Source organism: Brienomyrus brachyistius, chromosome 5 (assembly GCF_023856365.1).
Source record: "Brienomyrus brachyistius isolate T26 chromosome 5, BBRACH_0.4, whole genome shotgun sequence".
Classification (NCBI taxonomy): Eukaryota; Metazoa; Chordata; class Actinopteri; order Osteoglossiformes; family Mormyridae; genus Brienomyrus; species Brienomyrus brachyistius.
Window position 1 is genome coordinate 18,831,658 of NC_064537.1, and position 20,911 is coordinate 18,852,568.

The 20,911-nt window shown below is 43.1% G+C and overlaps 1 protein-coding gene across 3 annotated transcripts in view; it reads right to left on the reverse strand.

The window, feature by feature from the left end:
• Positions 1-20,580, reverse strand: part of LOC125742628 (rho GTPase-activating protein 17-like) — a 37,491-nt gene extending 16,911 nt beyond the window's left edge. Inside the window, exons 1-7 of one of the 3 annotated variants that reach the window (XM_049014821.1) lie at positions 19,698-20,580; positions 3,468-3,507; positions 1,415-1,519; positions 1,209-1,285; positions 592-703; positions 336-412; positions 113-230 (exon numbers count right to left, since the gene is read on the reverse strand). In XM_049014821.1, the coding sequence (XP_048870778.1) occupies positions 113-230; positions 336-412; positions 592-703; positions 1,209-1,285; positions 1,415-1,519; positions 3,468-3,507; positions 19,698-19,750 (582 nt within the window). In that variant the 5' untranslated portion in view covers positions 19,751-20,580. The remainder of the gene's footprint in view (positions 1-112; positions 231-335; positions 413-591; positions 704-1,208; positions 1,286-1,414; positions 1,520-3,467; positions 3,508-19,697) is intronic. The other 2 variants (XM_049014822.1, XM_049014823.1) reach the window with 2 other exon arrangements.
• Positions 20,581-20,911: the final 331 nt, after the last annotated feature.

A 20,911-nucleotide genomic window follows, 5' to 3' on the forward strand; every position in this document is an offset into this window, starting at 1 on the left:
TGTCATGTGTATCCTGTTTACAGGGTATCTCCATCCTAGCAGGTACAGTCCCAGCCCCCATCCATCCGGCTACAGAAGCCAAGGAGCTTCAGGTACATGTGACGGGCGATACCTTGCAAACCTCCACTTTGTTCATGGCTTCATCCACCTCCTCCTTTAGGGAATCTGCCTTGGCTGTCAGTGCTTGGGTGTTTGTTCCTGAGATTATGGACTTGGTTGCCTGCAACCACCTAGTAAATAAAGAAGATGTAAAAAAAAAAAAAAACCCACAAACAAGGTCACACAGAGATCATGGGGGCCCTAACCCCCATTCACGAACAAATGAGCGATGTTACCTAGCTCTAGCCGAGTCGTAATCCAGCACAAGCCTGGCTAGCTGTTTCCTCAGCTTCATTATGTTAGGAATGTCCACCTGGAGGCAAGAGAGCAACACGCCATTCAGCTCACCACCACTGGACGTCCACCATTTTCTACCAGCACTTTTTTGATTAAGCCATGCAAACAAAAAGCAAGAACTAAAGAGAAAAAGGCACAGATCTGATCCAAAAGGAAGGCTAGAGCAGAGGAAGACTGATTGGATCACAGCCCCACCTCTGCTAACTGATTGAGGGGGTCCAGAACGTCCTTCTCGATCTGCATCTCGTACTGCATCAGCTCTGAGGCCAACCGGTGCTCAGCATCTCCACAGACCTCCATCATCTTCCTGCCAACACACATGAGAAGCCAGCATAACCCAACTCAAGAAAAACCAGAAGAGCGACCAAACGCAAAAGGGCTCAAACAGGCGTTATGTCTCCTAGGTACTTACAGAGAATTCAGAAATAAAACTGTACATGGTATTTAATAGATTATGTCAGGAATTCAATAACTTATCCTTTCAGAATAACAACCCACAATTCCCAAGTGGACGGAGAGAGAGGGCGCACCAGGCATAGAATGATAAACACTTCCAACAACACAAAATGGGCCCTAAAATTATATTAGTGAAAATGACATTATAGATCAGCAGGAATTAATTGAAAACTACTTTTCAAAACTGCCTGAAGCGGTATTCAGTGCGTACAATCATTCCAGAATTTGCATAATACAATATACCCTAGGCAGCTACATTTATATACTTTTATTCTCTGAATCAGAGATACAGTGAAAGGCTGGAGGCAGAGACCCTAGTGGAAGGTGTACGGCGTGTCCAGCAGGTCACAACCCACCCCATGAGGGACTCCTCCCCGAACTGACTGCCCCCATCCTGCATGGCCTGTGACAGCGCTGTCAACGGTAGCTTCTTCTGTGAGCACAAACAGTTCATATGCGTTACTGTGCCAGTGATCACTGTCACGCCTGGGGCGGGGGAGGACTTGTATACAAGCAGTGCATCCCAAGCAAGTCAAGGGGGACTTGCCGGTATCGCCCTTACGTGTCTCTTCTCGGCATCCGTGCCGATGTGTCCCTGCAGACAGGAGACCATCCTCTTGTGGGTGTTGTGAGACATGGCTCGCACCATCTCCATGCGGCGTTCAATCTGTGCGGGGGGGGGGCACCATCACACGTCAGTGAAAGGAACACAAACTGCAGATGAGTCTTGCGAATACTGACCAATTCTGTAGAATCGGTGCCTCCTGCCGGCTCGTAAAACAGCTCAGCACCCAAACTGCACGACTGACCTGGGACGTAGGCTATGACGCATTCGTGGGCCTCCGTAGGCCTCGTTTCTCGTCCCACGAGGCAATTGACAACGTGAAGAAGACGGCAAAGGCCGCAAACAGCCCTCCCAAAGGATTTAGGCTAATGAGCGAGTCACTAATATCAGAAAACGTTACAGCATCTCGGAAACACTCTCAACCACCATCAAAAACATTCTAGAAAGAATAAAATCTCACTCATGGATTAAATGTCGACGATGCAGTTTCCTTACAAATTAAGCGATGCATAATTTGGTTTCCACCGGGGATCTGTGTACAAAACATCAATGCGTACAGGTAAGGGCTTGTGAGCGCAGGCACAGCCGTGCAAATGAGGACATGCAGGGTGACAGTGCATGGTTAAAGTTAAAACATGGGTCCGTCCGCTTTGCCTGAGCTGCACTCCCCAGCAAAACAATTTATAGTTGAGGAGGGGCTGTAAAAATTAAACATCTGAACAAACGCCGAGTGTCAGAAAAACACAAACTATGAGCGGTTTCTTCCTGAGGGCTGCTGGTGCGACAGGATAATGGGAGACGCCAAACAAGTAAAGAAAAAATGCGACCGCGTTCCAAAAACAGTCAGGAGACTCAGGAATCCCACTGGCTGGGAGATGAGATAACCACCTCCGCTCCCTGCCCCCACTGCCCCCCCCCCACCCCCAACACTTTCTGTCAGAGGCCCCCCCCACGGCGGACACAGCCTGCAAACGGATGCCAGGAGCTGCTCCCGTAAACATTCCGGCGAGGCGGGGGATTCCTGTCCCAGTCCGAGTTCACTGCCGGCTTCCCTGCTCCACCATTCACGGAAACGCGCCGGCTAAACGAGGGACCAGTCGTGTCCTCACTCCCTGACCCCTGACCTACGACCCCGGCTGTTAGCTCTGTGCTCCCAGCTGCCCCTAGTCCTGTACCTCTCCACACACACAAACACACACAGAGACACAAACTCAAGCACACCGCAAGCAGCGGAAATCCCTCACGCCAGCTTGCCGACCCTTTTTCCTCTTCAGGGTGTTTACGAAAGTGTACCACAGGTCAGAGAATAAAAACAACGGTGCAGACATGGGTGCTTAGCGTCTGGCCATAAACAGAACGTAGATGGTGCAGCTAACATCTTCTTATCCGCAGCACATTTGACTGATATAACCAAGTTGTTAATGACAGGAACGGCGAAGAAAAAAAAAAAACTGTAAAAGAGCAACACTCAGCAAAAAGAGCTACAACAGCATATGGTGTCTGGTGAAGCAGGGCAGCCGACAGGGATTTCAGCTTTATTACCAAGCATTTATTACAGTTTCAGCTGCAAATTCATGACAACACTGTAGCTGCACCCATTTTGAAATACGCAGCTGCTTTCATTCTGGATATTCTACGCACACCTACGATTACTTTTCTATTAACTTAATCAGATGGCATTTTGAAGTAGCCCGTAGTCTAAATTACCTTCTACTGATTGCAGGACATTCGAACAAAGACTACACTTTCTCACTCTTTGAACGCATGGCCTGTGTATTTATGCTAGTGCTATATGCAGACTCAACCTCAACAAAAATGTAATCTAGGCATCATTATAAGCTATTCAAACACCTCCAGCCCAAGGCGTTTAAGCGGTTATAGCTCACAATGCATGTCAGACATGAGGATGACTGCCAAGTATAGACTATTAATAAGATGATTCATAATCTCATTAAGACCAGAGGCCTGTGTGCAATCCTGGCAAAATGGGAATATTTATGCAGACCTACAGGCAATGGAGAAGAAAATATTTGAGGATGTTTGTAGTCACCTGTAGAAGGTCATCACTGAGGACTTCTGTTTTCTCAGCTCTGTACAAGGGGGGAGAACAAAAGAAATTAGGGTTAATCACAGTAATTTCCATCTAATTTAAGATTAATTAATAACTGAATATTATTGGTGGATGTCCAAAGCTGAACAAACAAAAAAAAATCACGTTAAGCAATTGCAAAATGGGAGTATTTTTGTACTTTTTGTACTAATTTTTGAGTTTGAACCATTGTGGCTCTTTCATAGAACTCAAACTCAAACCAAAACCAATGTCCAGCTGGCATTGCTAAATGGGATCGGATCGGATCGAATCAAATCAAAATCAAATCAAAAAACTTTATTTGTCCCCAAGGGGCAATTTACATCACCCAGTGCTACTCTGGGACTCTGGGAGCCCACATATGTCTTAACATGTTAATTCGCCCCTCCCCCCCACCCTGTTTTCATATATTAGCTTCAATGTTTTTCAAAAATTGTGCACGTGTCAACTCATGCCCTTCATGAAGTCTGCAATTATCTGGTTTGCACATGCAAACCATAAGGCGTTTCTGTGCAAGACACCAAAGCTGTTGGCGGGATTCCCAATTTCTGTCAACATTCTGAAAGGAAACTTAAAGACAGGTGCGTAGGCTAATGCTAGCTAACTCAGTTTGTTGAACAGCAACAACTGGCCAAGTGTCCAGCCAAAATTTGTCTTACATAGTAATCTAGCAATAGCTATCCATGTGTATTAATCTCTGTGTTTGAAGTTCTAATTCTTACACATCACAGACTTTGTATTGTTTTATACACATTATTTGGTTCCGGAACCATTTTTAAATGGGTCCGGCAGGATACATTCATGTTGCAATTAAAAGTTTTAGTTTAGTCTTCAATTTATGGCTTTTGAATTCAGATTCATAGTCTACTGTAGAACTGAACTTGTGTTTTCCTGGACTCAGGTTGGGCTACTTGGCTCCGGTAATGACTCTGTGTGGTCTTGGACTTGCCCCCTTATTAAACTTGGTCTTGACTCAGAATCAAGGAGGACTGGAACATAACGCTGTCTGCATGTAATGTGACAGATGTGAAAAGAAAGTTGAGTTTTGCAAGTTCTTGCTGGTTTAGTTCAGGATGCCACATATATCCCCTAACAGACTGTATCTAAGGGCTTTGATTAACTGAATTTATAACCTGTGTGGGCAGTTGTTTGTCACTGCAAAGACCCACAAGAACTTTGAAAATAACAAATGACAAAGGTCCTTCCTTCTATATACAAGCAACATACAAAACTAAGTGGCACAGTTCCTCACAAGACTGTCTGTAAGACAGTCCCATTTAGAATTTGCCAGAATTGCAGACACCGTGATAATCCACAAGACATGACATTTGCTGATGAAGGAAGCAGAGATAAATCTTTCAGTGATCAGCACCTGTTTAGCCTAGAGATACCCAAGCCATTTGACGTCTGTAGCTAAGATAGGCTAGACTATTAACATGCAGTTAACGCAATTGCTTGGTCACACAGTGAGATTCACAACTTCCCTATTTATACAGCAAGTGAAACCGATAATATTAACTTAGAGAGGTAACTAAGGGAACTGCGTTTTAGACATCAGTTGACCAGTTCTGAGAACTTAACCATATCCATACGAGTCTGGGTCAGCCATTTAAAAACCGATTTGCTATTAAGTTGAATCTGACTGCCTTGCCAAGAAAAAAGGAAAATGTAACGTTTCCAGCAAGAATGTTCGTTACCATGCAATTGCTGAAGCGCAGCCTGAAACACAACCCTAATAATCATCATATGTTTCATGATTTATGGGACAATACTCAAAGACAGACTGATTTCTCTGTAGTCACTCCAACCCAGGATACTAGCATCGTTTCAGGCAAGAGAGGCTAAAAGTAGCAAGACTGGTTTTGAACTTAAAGGCTTCAAAGGTTTCAAACTGAAATCCACAACAGCACACAGAAAATGATCAATTAAAAAAAAAAATCAAAACCAAACTTATTTCACAAAGTCATTCGTACTGGTTTGGTCATGTTTACCAGAGTGATAGTGACTCCTACGCAGCAGGACAGTCTCTCACACACGTACATATTTGCAGGAATGTGGACAGACAGATTCAGAGGTACCTTCAGACTCTAGAAGGAAACCAGGGCCCATGCAAACAGAAATAACTGACCCAACAGTCCTGTGGGTGTGAGGCCACGTTGCTGCACAGTGGATAGCAGCATCTACGAGGTCAGACACACAAAAAAAACAAGACTAACCCTATATGAACCAAGAGCTGTAGGCAAATAAATGGCTATAGTTAGTACATGTTCTGACTTGTCACAGTGTTACAAGGATCAGCTTGATCGCCTCACTCAGTGCCAGTGGGTGCATCTTCAAATACAAGTGTATTCTTACCCTCCGTCAGAAAATGCTGGACTGCAAAAGCGAACAACGAGTTTACATCAAGTTTCTTGTTAAACTGAAGTAATCTGCCCCGGAAACTTTTCAATTACTGACCGAGGCTTACGGAGAAAATTGCATGTCTTGAGCAAGCGTTGCTGAATGGCACAAATGATTTTCGGAGGGAAGAGGAATCATGAACGATGATGATTGCCCAGGCCGTCCACACACAGCTGTTATCGATGACAACAATGAAAAAGTGCGAGGCGCGATTAGAAAATTCCGAAGGTTGGGTATCCGAGCAGCAGCTGAGGAAGTTCATTTGGAATTGCTTTGAACATTAGCAGCACTGTATGCAGGTGTGTCAACTCAGAAGGGAACTATTTTGAAGGTGGTCATAACTGTTTTTCTGAATTTGTTAAATAGAAAGCGTTACAGGCAAAGTCTCTTTTTTTTTGTCAAACTTGTATGTCCGTTGTCGATTTAAAACTACATCAACATTCTAGCCTATATGCAATCCATTCAAACTCAAAGTAAATGTAAACACTATCTCATGCATGCATATGTGTGTGTGTGTGTGTGTGTGTGTGTGTGTGTGTGTGTGTGTGCACATAGAGGACAGTACACAGACATGCAAATGGTTGTAAACGTGGCCTTAAAGCTCCAGAGTATGAAAAAGGGGGAGGTTGCGCAAGTACTCAATGCAACAGACTGCCAAGGAACTGAGACATATCGGTACAGAACTGAGTGCAGCAGCGCTTAGCGGTCTGCTCCTTCTGAGCCGTGATAGAGGGACGCTTCAAGAGGCTGGGGGCTCTGGTGCCAGGGCCCAGTGTGGAAGAATTCAGTCACACGTACAGAAACAGCACTGGATTTCGCATCTATTTATTCAAAGGGCAGCACTGACATGATAGACAAAGCTACATTTTCATTTTCACAAGTGTAAGATAGGCAAGAGGAAGCAGAAGGAGAACTCTTAAAGTTTAAGTTTAAAAAAACAAAATTAGCTGAACATTTGTTCAATTTCAGTTTTAAGGAAACACAGGTTAAATAATGTCATGATCCAGATATGAGTAATACACATTTCACAGCGTCACCATGTGGAAAATTGGTTCTAAACCAATGTACTCAGGCCTGCATAAAAATAACTGAAGGTCACAACTGCTTATTTCGCTCATTCGTTCGGCCAAAAAAACTGATGTATTAGCTGCGCTAGCCTGTGGTTCACACACCTCTCCAGGGGGAATCATTCTGCAGATTTCTGTTCCATCAGCCGCACGTCCCAATTCAGAAAGTAAAGAACCGTTCAAGTACTGTGCTAGCAGAGTCATAGAGGGCAGACAGCCAGGGGTCTGTGCTAGCAGAGTCATAGAGGGCAGACAGCCAGGGGTCTGTGCAAGCAGAGTCATAGAGGGGAGCAGACAGCCAGGGGTCTGTGCTAGCAGAGTCATAGAGGGCAGACAGTCAGGGGTCTGTGCTAGTAGAGTCATACAGTAGAGGGCAGACAGCCAGGGTCTGTGCAAGCAGAGTCATAGAGGGCAGACAGCCAGGGGTCTGTGCTAGCAGAGTCATAGAGGGCAGACAGCCAGGGGTCTGTGCTAGCAGAGTCGTAGAGGGCAGACAGCCAGGGGTCTGTGCTAGCAGAGTCGTAGAGGGCAGACAGCCAGGGGTCTGTGCTAGTAGAGTCATACAGTAGAGGGCAGACAGCCAGGGGTCTGTGCTAGCAGAGTCATAGAGGGCAGACAGCCAGGGGTCTGTGCTAGTAGAGTCATAGAGGGGAGACAGCCAAGGGTCTGTGCTAGCAGCGTCATAGAGGGCAGACAGCCAGGGGTCTGTGCTAGCAGAGTCATAGAGGGCAGACAGCCAGGGGTCTGTGCTAGCAGAGTCATAGAGGGCAGACAGCCAGGTCTCCTGCAAGGGCACAGACTTGGGTATGGTCACTAGAGACATGTCCCTACTAATGCTGAAGGAGTACCTTGTGTTCAGGGGGACTGGGGGTTCAGGGCTGGTTAGGTCCAAACCAAAGCTACTTGGTCTCCAGGGAGGGGGCTGAGACACTCTGGTTTATGCCATCCATCCATCCATCCATCCATCCATCCATCCATCCATCCATCCATCCATCCATCCATCCATCCATCCATCCATTTTCCAAATCGCTTATCCTACTGGGTTGTGGGAGGTCCGGAGCCTATCCCGGAAGCAATGGGCACGAGGCAGGGAACAACCCAGGATGGGGGGCCAGCCCATCGCAGGGCACACTCACACACCATTCACACACACATGCACTTTAGCAGCTCCAATTAGCCTCAGCATGTTTTTGGACTGTGGGGGGAAACCGGAGTACCCGGAAGAAACCCCACGACGACATGGGGAGAACATGCAAACTCCACACACATGTAACCCAGGCGGAGACTCGAACCTGGGTCCCAGAGGTATGAGGCAACAGTGCTAACCACTGCACCACCATGCCGCCCCTCCCCCATGAGATCCTGTACCGTAAATGTTATTAGAAGATGGATGGATGACTATCCGTTACTATCCCTCCATCATTTAAGAAGAAAAAAAAAGTATGTCACACAACACACTAAATATTATCTCTTTGGTTATGGCAAAGGGAGATTGACCTGTTGTACTGTGGGCGGTTGATGTGGTTTTTTCCTGATATGGGCCAAATGGGAATTTGACCATCATATCAAATTGAACTCCCGCCCCCATCTGACATGTGCCATAGAATCTCCGACAAACAAAGACTGCTGAAACAACCCATCCAGAAGACGGCATCGCCTAAGCTACCTTTTACCCAAAATATGACACATTCAGCAAAACCGAAGAACGAGGTTTCCAACAGCTTATGAACGCGAGTCATACCCAAATCCCACAGCCCTTCCTAACCGCATACCATGCAACACTGTCACAATTACAACACCTTGTTTATAAAGACGCCCATGGGGCAGCCAAGGGGAGGCACAGTGGGAAAGGGGGCCATCGAGATAGAGGTTTACTCTAATTCACAGGGGATGCCGCAGTGTTATTGGTACTGAGTGAAAAGCACTGCAGGCTGCAACACCCAGCTATTAATATGAATACAGAAATAACCACAAACCAACAATTTTACAGCTTGAAAGCCTGAACATGAATTTCACTACCTGTTTTCTTCAAAATGACAGGAAAATAAATTTGTATTACTGAAACAAGAGTCTGCGATGGGCTGGCCCTCCATCCTGGGTTGTTCCCTGCCTCATGCCCATTGTTTCCGGGATAGGCTCCGGACCCCCGCGACCCAGTAGGACAAGCGGCTTGGAAAATGGATGGATGGATGAAACAAGAGTGTCACTTAGATTATACCACTATAGCAAAGAGAGAGAGGTAAGGAGTGCATGCTGATTATAGCGTATTGCTGCAACCACCGCACGATAAACCACCTGAGGGATGAGAACCTGAGTGCAGCCATGCGGTGGGTGATACCTCAGCACTACACTAGTTCACTGGAACAGTGTGAGTTTTATTTCCAGTGACTGCAGTGCCAATCCTGCCACCAACCACCAAATTTCCCTGTAAATTGGAGGACCTCCTTACAGGGCTGGATGCAGATTGTCATGCATAGGACAATGTAATTACAGGTTAAGGATCTTGCTCAAGGGCCCAAAGGAGTAGGATCACTCCAGGCATTCATGGGATTCAAACCAGTAACCTTCCAATTGCTGGCACAGATCTTTAGCCTCAGAGCCACCACTCCACCCACAAAGAGGTGGAACATTTAATTTAATTTTTAGTTTAATTTAATAACACTGGGGACCTTTTCTTTTCGCCTATTAGAGCAATAACACAGCTGTATACACTGTGTAATGGGAGGAAATGTATCAGAGTTCAAAAGTGAAGAAATCGTTGTGTCTCGCTGGCACGTCTGTAATCAGGACGGCACGTCCTTTTGGTGAATTGAGAGCCATGGTATCCAGGGTAATGTCGGCATCCATCAGGAAGAGGAAGTCTGAAAGGGACATCCAGGTACTAACCCGGATTGTGTCCAAAAAACGTAAAACCACAGCTGCCCAACTCACTGCAGAATTAAACGACTGTCCTGTTTCTACCAAAAGTGGTCATTGGGAAGGTCAACATTCATGGTTGGGCGGCTATAGCTGAACCTTTGGTCACTCACGCCGATGCCAAGCGTCAGCTTCAGTGGTGCCAACAGTGCAAACCCTGGGTTCCGTACACTGTGAAACATGTATTGTTCTCTGATGAGTTCATCTTCACTGTCCTTCCCACATCTGCGAGAGTTGCAGTGTGGAGAAGCCCCACAGAGGCTTACCACATGGACTATTGTGTACCCAGAGCGCAGAAAGGAGGTGAATCAGTGATGGTTTAGGCTACAATACCATAGCATTCCCGAGGCCCACTACTTATTCTAGATGGGCACATCACATATTCTGGAGGACCATGGTCACCAAGTGGTTCAAACATTGTACCCTGAAAGTAGTGCCCTGTATCAGGAAGATAATGCACCGATACACAGAGCAAGACAGGAGAGAGGGTGGGTTGATGCATGAAAGTGAAGGTGAACATCTCCCATGACCTGCACCTGTCACCAAATCTGAATATTACTGAGTCACTTTGGGGTGTTTTGGAGGAGCGAGTCATGAAACATTTTCACTAGCATCACATAGTGACTTGGCCACTGTTCTGCTAGAGAAATGGCTCAAATTCCCTCTGGCCGCGGTGCAGGGCTTGTACCTGTCATGCCCAGGACTAACTGATGCTGTATTTGCCACAAAAGGAGGCCCTACACCGTACTAATAAATTACTGTCGTCTAACACCAGGTGTTTCGGTTTCATTGTCCAACCCCTGTAGGTGAGAGCAAGCTTGGCAATGAAGGGCAGCCAACTACAGTGGCACCCACAGAGCCAGGGGTTTAGAGCCTTGCTCAAGGGCCCACAGACATGACTGTGTAGCTGAGGGTGGGCTCGACCCGACGACCTTCCACAGGGACAGAAGCTTGACCTACTGAACCACACAATGCCCCCTTTTCATGACCTTATTGAATCATGGCAGAATTAGCCTAGGAAAGAATAGATATCTTGCTAAATTTCTGCATTAAACTTCATTTGAATCCAAATGAATATTTTAAATTAAGAGCGTGTAACAAATTCAGTAATCCCAATGACAGTTTGGACAAATTAATTCAACCTCTAAATAAACAAATGTCCGTCCATCTTCCATAAGTATAGGGGCACACTGAGCCTACAGCCTATTCCAAGATGCACAGGACACAAGGCAGGGGGAACCCAGATTGGGATTCCAGTAATAGCTAGACAAATATACCAGATCTGTTCATTTATAGACGTAAGAAGAGTTGAACATTAATACAAATAACAACCATCACTACTATTATAACAGTAATAATGATTAATTACCATTTCTGTTGTTGTTCTTGGTTGTTGATTCAACCATAAAGCAAAGGCCTACCTTGTCCAGAGCTGATCACTGTGCATCAGGGGCCAACAGCTGCTCCCAATCAAATAAGCAATGCTACAACTGTAGTCACCGAATTTAGGTGCTCAAGAAAGCCACACATCAACAAATGAGTTTAGTTGCAGAACAAAAAAAAAAAACTTTCCAGAGCTGTGTGACAGATGTTGAGATGTTCGGATGAGCACCAAGTCCCCGAAAGCATTCATACGCAACTACACCGTGCAAATTCAAGACAACCATGGCGATGAACGTCAGCCAGGCCCCTTCCCCGAAGGAAAGAGGAATGACATGTTTGTCAACAGAATATGCAGGTAAAAAAAGTCAACAAATACAATAATCAACAATTCAACAATTTTTTTTTTATGCATGAAAAATGACCTCTGCAAACCACACATCAACGTGCATTAATAAGTACACCAGTAAGAGAAAACATACCAGGTAACACAACTAGCTCACATCCTAATTTTCTCCCAAATAACAATCAAATGCTAACGTTCTGGAGGCTAGCTCACCGAGTATCGCGAGGCCGAAAGGGCACCTCAACTGTGCGTAGACGTGAATCTCAATACTTAGGCCACTAAGGGACCAACACAGTCCTGTAAGCACTCTGCCTCGAGTCTTGTCAAATTTCAAGAAAAGGGAATTTCCCAAAAACTGCTGATACAGTACGATGACATTTATGCGTCATTCAGGAACAATGAAATCCCACCCTATGGCAAAGATATTTCAGGCACAAACACACACCCTAAAAGGACGCTCAAAGAGTTTAGTAACGAAACGGAAGATGAATAGAGAAAGCCACACATGTCAGCTGTTTTTATTCTCAGCAGTAGGCTTAGATGGTATTATGGTAACATTTTCTCTATATTACGGTGTTTTCATTTACCGAATTTTATTGTGAGGACGTCACCCCAGCCCAGCACAAAGCCAGCAGGGAAGCCTAAATTCTCACGAGCAATTTATACGCAAATACAGACATACACATGAGAACCGTTTGTGTTTCATGGCTGTTTGAGCTCAGGTTATTTTTTTTTATCTTTGTACCTTCATCATATAACAAAAACATTATAACCAGAAACGCAGGAATGAGAGTAGCTACTTTGGATGACAGTACTAAGCCTGACTGGTTATATTTCATTATTCAAACTGCTTTCCAGTTTCTGAAAAGCAACCAGTAATAAGCGTCCTAAAGCAATATAATAAATTTTAAGCAACGGCAAATTACCAAACCATAGCGATATCGCCAGCAGTTTTAAATGGAAAATACGCAGTAAATATTCAGCATTCAGGATACACAGTCAGATTATCTGAATGAATTCATGCATTTTCTGTTAAATTATTCAGGGAATTAGGTAAGGAGTACCTAATATCATTCAGGAAGAAAGCAGGCCGTAAAAAGGGTCTTCAGTCCAAAACACCACTTAGAAGCTGACATTGCATCTTATTAGGAGAACATGCAAAGATGTTCTATTTTCCATAATGGCCTGCTGATGAATGAAGTACCTCAGTTGGGCCTGCCTCGGGCCTCGCGTCATTTCTATGATCTGTGTCATTAATCAGTGCATGAATGTGCGTCTCTCTCACACTGCAATGTACATTCAACAGAGGTAGGCCTAAGAAATGAAAGACACTGGAAAAACTCGCAGTGGCTGCAGTTAATTGGCTTGATGAAGAGATGGCGATTCCATTACTAGCCACCCAATGTTCCAATAGGCCAAATCAAAATAGCAGGGAAGAGCACCATTATGACACAAACAGAGGACAAAAGCATCAATTTGCAAGATATTTTTCCTTTATTTTCCTTTCCTATTATCAGAGAAATTATATTAACCTTATCATTCTAGTCTATTTTTTCTTAGTTTTGTGTTTATATAAACGTGGAATTTATTTTATTTATTAGATGCTTTTGTTCAAAGTAACAAAAAAGTGAGGCAAATAGCACAATACAAATATAAACAACATATGAAACAAATAAGGGGAAAATTTTTCAACAAATTCAAAGAAAGAAGCCCCAAAATGCATATCGTACACAGGCGAAACAGTTACTGAATGTTTCAAAACAGTATGCATTAAAAAGGATTTTAACAAATAAATGCATATAGTCTCAGGACAAATACACGGTTGCTAGGAAACAGAAAACAGCTAACTAGTCAGCGAGGACCAGAGCCATACCAGCCGTCCTGCTACAAACAGTCCCACGTAATCGCTACGTTATTTAAATTCGTTTTAAAATTTAAGTGAAGTGTGCAAAAATAAAAAGTCTTCTGTAAAATTGCTTTTGAACAATTGCATTGCGCTCAAAAAACGTGCTTGTTCGTCATGTCCACTATGTACACTAATGTAGCGCCGCAATTCTGACAGCAGGTACAAACGAAAAAGCTACCAGTCGTCATTTCAATGTGAAGTGCTGCCGATTTAAAACACAGACACTATGCTATAGCTTCCATATATACAGCACTTCACATTGTGCTGGTGTCTGGCCACAGACAGGGTGAAATAAAACACCATGAATCTGCTGGGGTTACTGTATAATGCATTTTTCACCACTGTGCTCAGCTACGATGCACTGAGTGGATAAAACATAAAAACAAAATTCACACGCAGTGTTCTTCAGGCTTTTCAGTCCACCTGGCAGAGTCACGTCAACCCATAGAGCCACCAAGGCTGTAAACGAAAGGCATACAAAATAAACAGGAAGGATAAAGCAGCTCTGTTAATGAGAATATACTATGCAGAATTATCATCTTGGGCTGCTACTTCCCCGCTGCTTAAATCAAACGTGTTACTCTAGGATGATGACAAACTTAGAAACTTATACGTTTGGTCAAACAAGGAGGTCTAGGACAATTTAAGCATTAGACATTTACACACATATTGGTAAACAAAAAACCTCAGAGCACGGACAAGCTTAGTATCAATGATTGCATCAGCATAGCTTTTCATGAACACAGACAAGTCATCAGAAGTAATGTATTGATGTACATGGTAGAAATAGATAGGATTTCATCAATGTTATTGATGGGATCAAATGGACATTGGAATTGGCCAATAACAGCCAAACTGACAGCTCAATCAAAACAAAGGATACATGCAAGAACTGCCCTTTTCAAAGAAGGCTGGGCAAGGAGACACTTGAAGATGCGATGGCGAGCAGAGGCACGGGCTCAGAGAGAGGGGAAGAGACAGACAAACGGCTCCTCTTTTCGTCTGCCGAGCAGCTAAACATATCAGAACCCGAGAACACAACACTGTCCATTCAGTGCGCAGGCTGCGCTGCCCTGCCGAACAAAAGCGATTTCAGAAAGATAAATAGACAGACAGAGAAGGGGGGACAGCGGTCATGTCGAGTGGCAGGCTAGAACAAACAGAGCCAGGGAGACTCTGAGCAAACCCAGCCAAAGAGAAAGGAGTGCGGAGGATTCCGGAACAGACACAGCAGCGGCGGCGGCACAAAGCAGCCCATGGAGACATTGTGTCTTAATCGGCGGAGCTTAGTGGCAGGAGCTTCGACAGAGCGAGCTGGGGAGGGCCGGGCAGCCCCGTGCAGCTGCTCCCTACAGCGGGTGTCATTGTTGCGGAAAACGCAAACTAAGGGACATAAAAGGTTACTGTGTGTTTCAGCTGCAGGGCAACAAAGGAAACACACGGGCTTATCAAACAAAACATCAGTAATTACTAATAATACAATGAATCGATTGTTGTTTACATACAGCATCTAATCAGATTTTCTTTTTAAATTTGTTCTCACGGTGTAGCAGAAAAAAATGAGCATCAATTGAATATAAGAATAAGAAAACACAAGGTGAATGAAAATTAAATCTGACAGGTTTCAGTTCCATAGCACATTCAGCAATACACACTTAGAGAACTGAGCAATACTGGTAACTTCCCCATTAAGGCACACCGAGCCCTACATGACACTGTCGGTTTTACATAGGTTTGTTACCAGAGGAATATTTGGCCCCTTTAATAAAGATGGTACACAGGTTCGTCATCATTTAATTATGCTCTTATTAGATTTCAGGACAGTGTTGGGAAAATGGTTGTGAAATCATTTAGTAGTAAGAACATGTAACCTGACTCCTATTAAAGGCAGACTGACATAGCATAAGTAAGAGCTTCCTTAAGTGATCAAAGGGAAAAGCCGTCAGGTCTGGGGCCTGTTCTAGAAGGTGCCACTCTTTAATAGTAGGGAACACGTATGGCCATACGTTTGGGGGGGAGGGGGGCTTTAAATCATTAACTGGTTTTCAACATTAATGATAGCGATAAGTACTGCAGAGTTCCCTAAATAAAGAGAAGTCAGTTGATGGCATCCTTCATATCAGATCAAGTCAAGTTCAGGACACGCCAAGAAGCCACCATCCCTCGTTTTCATCACTCATGGATCCTTTCTGTGGATCTGTGACCAAACAAGAAGTCGTCAGATGGTAATCATTAAGAAAAAAAAAACCGTGGCTCGTAAGAGACGTTTATTTTTTTTCCTGTAAATAAGTCTGAAAGTCAGTGAAAAACACATCAGCAACATCTCAGTATTACAGTAAACTGCAATATATATCCTAAGCATGAATTAACAATTAAAAAGGCATTTTGTGGCTGAGTTTATTACAAGGCACCCTGTACTTGTTTATTCAAGAAAAGTTAAGATGTTTCATTTTAACTCCATTTTAAATGTTTTCTGCAATTTGTGCAGTAACGCCAGAAGTAATAACAAGAGTTGAGTATTAAGAACTACAACTAAATAATAAGTCTGGCAATAATATTAGGTGTTAAAACATGCAATGGGGACCATTTCTACTTCATAAACACACGTGAATTAAACAAGTAATTGAAGACACATCTACAGTCTTCTCTGTGGATGCTGAGTTGTGACACAAAAACATTCTAAAACTCGAATCCATTCTCCTGCAGCAGCTACAAATATCAGTCATGAAAAGGACTAAACAGTCCCAAGATTATTGCTCTTAAATGTATTAATCCATAACAATAATACTGTTATAATAATAATTTCATTTAATTTATAAAGCACTTTTCATTAGAACAAAATCTCAAAGTGCTGGCAAATTTAAAATAAAAGAACATATAAAATTGTATGTAACGATCATCTCTACAGCAGTGATTACTTAAATTGGGCTTTAAATTAAAATTTTAAAAAGTTATAAACATTCCACAGCAGATCACTGATCTACAAACATACCAAACTCTTACACCTTTGTGCATGTTATCCAAGTCCCTGATCTCCTAAACTATCTACTCAAACTAACATAAAACCCAAAACAGATACTAAACTCTTTTGCACAATGCACAAGTTCAAAATTCCAGAACTGTATATGCGGTATATATAAAACTTATTAACTAAATAAAAAACATGCGCAATAGCCAGACATGTACCCTCCTGTTAAAGAGCGGCACTTCCCAGAACAGGCCCGCATGGACAGCATGAACCACCAACATCAAGAAATCAGATCAATCTGTCCTTGGAAACGTGACCTCATTCCCTAGTGCAGTTTCCTGTTTTGCGAGCAAAATGAGTGGTGATTTCCTCTGAGTAGCACAAGCCCTGACCAAGTGACCGGCACAATTGCAGGAACCCAGAGGCTCGCAGCAATTCACTCCCACCCCCCACCTCCCAACCTCAGGCTAAATCAGGTCTGCTTTCTGCATTACTGCTCCTGCTTTTCAAAGTCTGCACTTTTATGAAGTAGAGCCAGGAAGCGAGGAAAATTCTGCAAGTTCTAGGAACTGGAGAACACTTAAATAAAGTAAAACAGGATATGGAAGGAACAGGAATGCTCCTATTAACGTGTTATTATTCAAATTACAACTATCATCAATCTTTAAGAACATAAATAATGATGGCATTTAGACGTCTCTGAGAATTAGTGCTGTATCATTTTCATTTCCCTTTTTACTATCATAATGCCAGCTAAGTGCAACGACTCCAGAAAATGTACTGATGTTCCTCTTTCTTTTTGCTACCAAAGAAGAGTATCTGCATCTGCAGACATTTCTCATATTAATGTACCACATGCCGTTTATCCAACAGTTTCTCACAGGAAGAACCGATCCTTTGAGGATGGCTCAAAAATTTAGTGTAAAATTGTAGAATAGATCATTAAAATGTATCATGCAATGACATCACTCCAAAAACAGGACACTGGTTTTATTTGTGGTGACGTTGCCTGAATATGTCTGTCACACAAAATCACAATTTTACACTGTTTGCAGCATGCTTTACAGCAAAATAAATAAATAGTCAAAACAAAAATTGTAAAAATGTGACAGAATTCATCCGTGCCCTTTTGTACAGGACACGTTTATAATATAAACAATTTTCCCCTTACTGCTAAATGGACTTCATTTCAATGGATTATATCATATTCAAAAGTTTCACCGACAGTTTCTGTGTAAATGTATTTCATAATGATACAGATTATCTATAGGAGAAATTCAAGCAAAACTGACACTAAAACTATTAGAGTTTCACATCTGAAATCTGTGTGATCCATCTGTTCAACTACATGGGCTCCTTCCCCTATCTTTAAAAAACAATCAGTTTGCTTGGGTCTGACATGCGGAAGTTATCCCATCCATACCTTGAAAAATGAAAGCGAAATTTACTTATGCAAATTGTAAAGTAGTAGGGAGATCTGATCAAACAATATCATACTGTGGGGCCTAGGGAGTTGGGGGGGCGGGCAGGGGCTTGCGCTGTCCACCCAATGTTTCCATTCACATCACGCAGTGAAGAGGTGCTGTGGCCTAACATCCCCCACCGTCGGCTCCGTTCCCACTACACCGACCAAAACCACATCAGAACCCGTACAATGTGCCTCCAAGTTTCAACAGTGGTCGAGCTTCGATTAAACCAAAGAGTCTTGGTATTGACAACACAAAGAGGCAAAGGTGACGCACTGCTGTTTTCATTCCTTCCACCAACTATCTGCAAACAAGTCATCGATGTTTTTGGTTTAAGGCTGAGGGGAAAATGGGGATTATGGGGGGACACTGGAAATGAAGAATCCAGATGTTCTCGCTGAGCATGGCCATCTAGTCCTTTCCTGGGGGCGCCACATCCAAGTGAAACTAGACTACATGGATCTCATAATCCAGCAAATGGCTCACCACTCATCTGCAGGACCACCCACCTCTCCTCCCCGCCCCCCCACACGCATTTGTGCAAAGGCTCTGGAAACAGGGGGAAAATGAAATACTAGCTGACGTCCATATTTTCTCAAGATGCCCCAGCTTTGTAACACAGGCAGGCAAACGCTATACAAAACAGCTTCGTGCAAAATGCATTGACTCAGGTGAACCATCCAAAAGCAAGTCTTTACATGCGTTTGCCATTAAGGTTGCGCAATGCTAACAGAAGGAAATATCGCACATCCAAATCTAAACTGCTGTCAAAAAGAAAGAAGAACGAAGACCTGCACAAGGAAATGTGGACAAAGAAGAACTATGATTTACGTTATTAGCCTTAAGGGAGACTTTATTGAGGTCTCGCTGTTAATGTGGCAGCAATGCACTACTGTGTGTTTTAATGTGTTTAGTATAGTTTTGAGATATTGATTTGATTCTGTATACAGTCGTCGGCTAGTAACACTGTTTCTGCTCATGTGATGGAAAGATTCATGCAATAACTTTTGCCCAGAACATCTTGTGTTATTTTGCATAAGACGTTCCTCTTTTATTCTAAACGGACCCGTAAATGAAGCCCACTTTACATTGTACTATTAGGAAACTATATAGGTAAAATAGTATTCATACTATTATTTTCATTACCAGTATTCCCCTGACGACATGCCTTTCTGATGTAAAATGTCTTGCAGTGTGACCGCCAAAGTCCATCAATTCGCGATATATTCATTAATAAAGACTTGAATCCCATAACGACTTTCTAACCGGGACATAATTATAGGTTTTCATTAGCCATAACACACTAGAGTAAATTCTGAGATTACGAATTTATGCTCGTGCAATAACTAAAAACATTGCCAAAATCAATCAATCAATCAATCAGTGCTGATTAAACGTTTAAGTATTCCTGCCATGACATTAATAAAAGACACCCCCTACACACAGCTCGCATTAACAGCTGTCAAGCCGCACCAGGTATTAATAACCATAATACTTTACAACGAATCGATCCGAGCATTATATTACAAAGACACAGCTACGCTTCAGACAAAGGATTTACTTTATCAAAACAGTACTACCGTTACGCTACTGTGATCAGCCTCTTAAAAGGAAGTGGTTCAAAAGCAAGTTATTATCAATTCCCCTCGAAAACACAACGAGATATAAAACTGAAGTAGAGCAAGTCTGTCGTTCCCTACCCCCTTCGCCATAAGCAAACTCATAAAACAATTCATACTCGCCTGCCAACAGTTTGGTTAGCGAGCTGTTTCATGCGATTAAACTGCTTCTTCATCTTCTCTCGCTGTCCCGATGCGTCCTCTTCTTGCTCTTCGGATCCCTGCTCCCCGCGTCCCTCATCAGTTGCAACAGTTGACCCTCGTATCTGCGTAACTAATTGTCCGATCGCTTCCTACACAGGTAGGTTAGCTGGTTTTGTTATATCCCCGAGTTCCCTAACCAGCCCCGAGAAGCTAAATGTGCAATCCTTTGTCTTTAATGCCGCTGGCACCGCAGCCCTTTTTGTACTTTTACGGTAAAATGAGTTGGCGTCCCTGCCCTCTTCTTGCCTTGCAGTTTCTCTTTGGATCGCTTGCTAACTTCTGCATATAACGTCAGTGTGCTGTATAAATAAACTACAGCCCTAAACCCTCCACCAAGTGTCGATACCGTTAGCGGTTAAATGGCAGGAAGTACAAGTACTGTGCACTTCCCTAAACTAATATGCAGAGAGGCCATTCTCAGCTTTGCTTACAATCTAAGTAGTCTAAACGCGTTACTAAGAGTTTGTGAAGTACGAGCTGTTTGATCTGATGGTCCAATCAATTGCTCGAGTTTTTCCAACTGAAACCTCAAAAAGGATAAAGCAGCAAATACCTTACTGAGAAGTAATGTTTATTTATTTACTCAATCGGCGTTAATTTCACCATACCTACCAATAGTTTCGATACGTAGAAGTTTATCTCCCTACAAGAGCTATGCGACAGACACATTTTCAGATGGAATGTCTGCTTGATTATTTGCTAGATGATTACCGTGCCAATAAATACATATATAGTCATGAGGAAAATAAATTATGAAAGCAACAATAAGTGTAACAAACCCAAAAAAGTGAATAAAGTTCTTTTCTTTTTAAAGTCACGCTCCATGTATTTTAGAACTAAGATTGACTAAATTGCATGTGATTCATTTCAACAACTTTGCTCGAGGCTAGAACCTTAGTCGCCTGCGTGAAATCGTAATCACGTCAATAAAATGTCAAATTCCACAGTGTCACCACACCTACAACATTGCAGTTATCACGGCAAAGGGGATTTACTGGGAAATATGGTACTAAGTTCACTTTCATGTCATTGGTTTGGCAAATAGATTCTCATCCTTCGTTCAACACAAATGCAACAACTACGCTGAAGAGAATTTATGGCAGGACACTTAACATCCATGCTGCATGTGTATG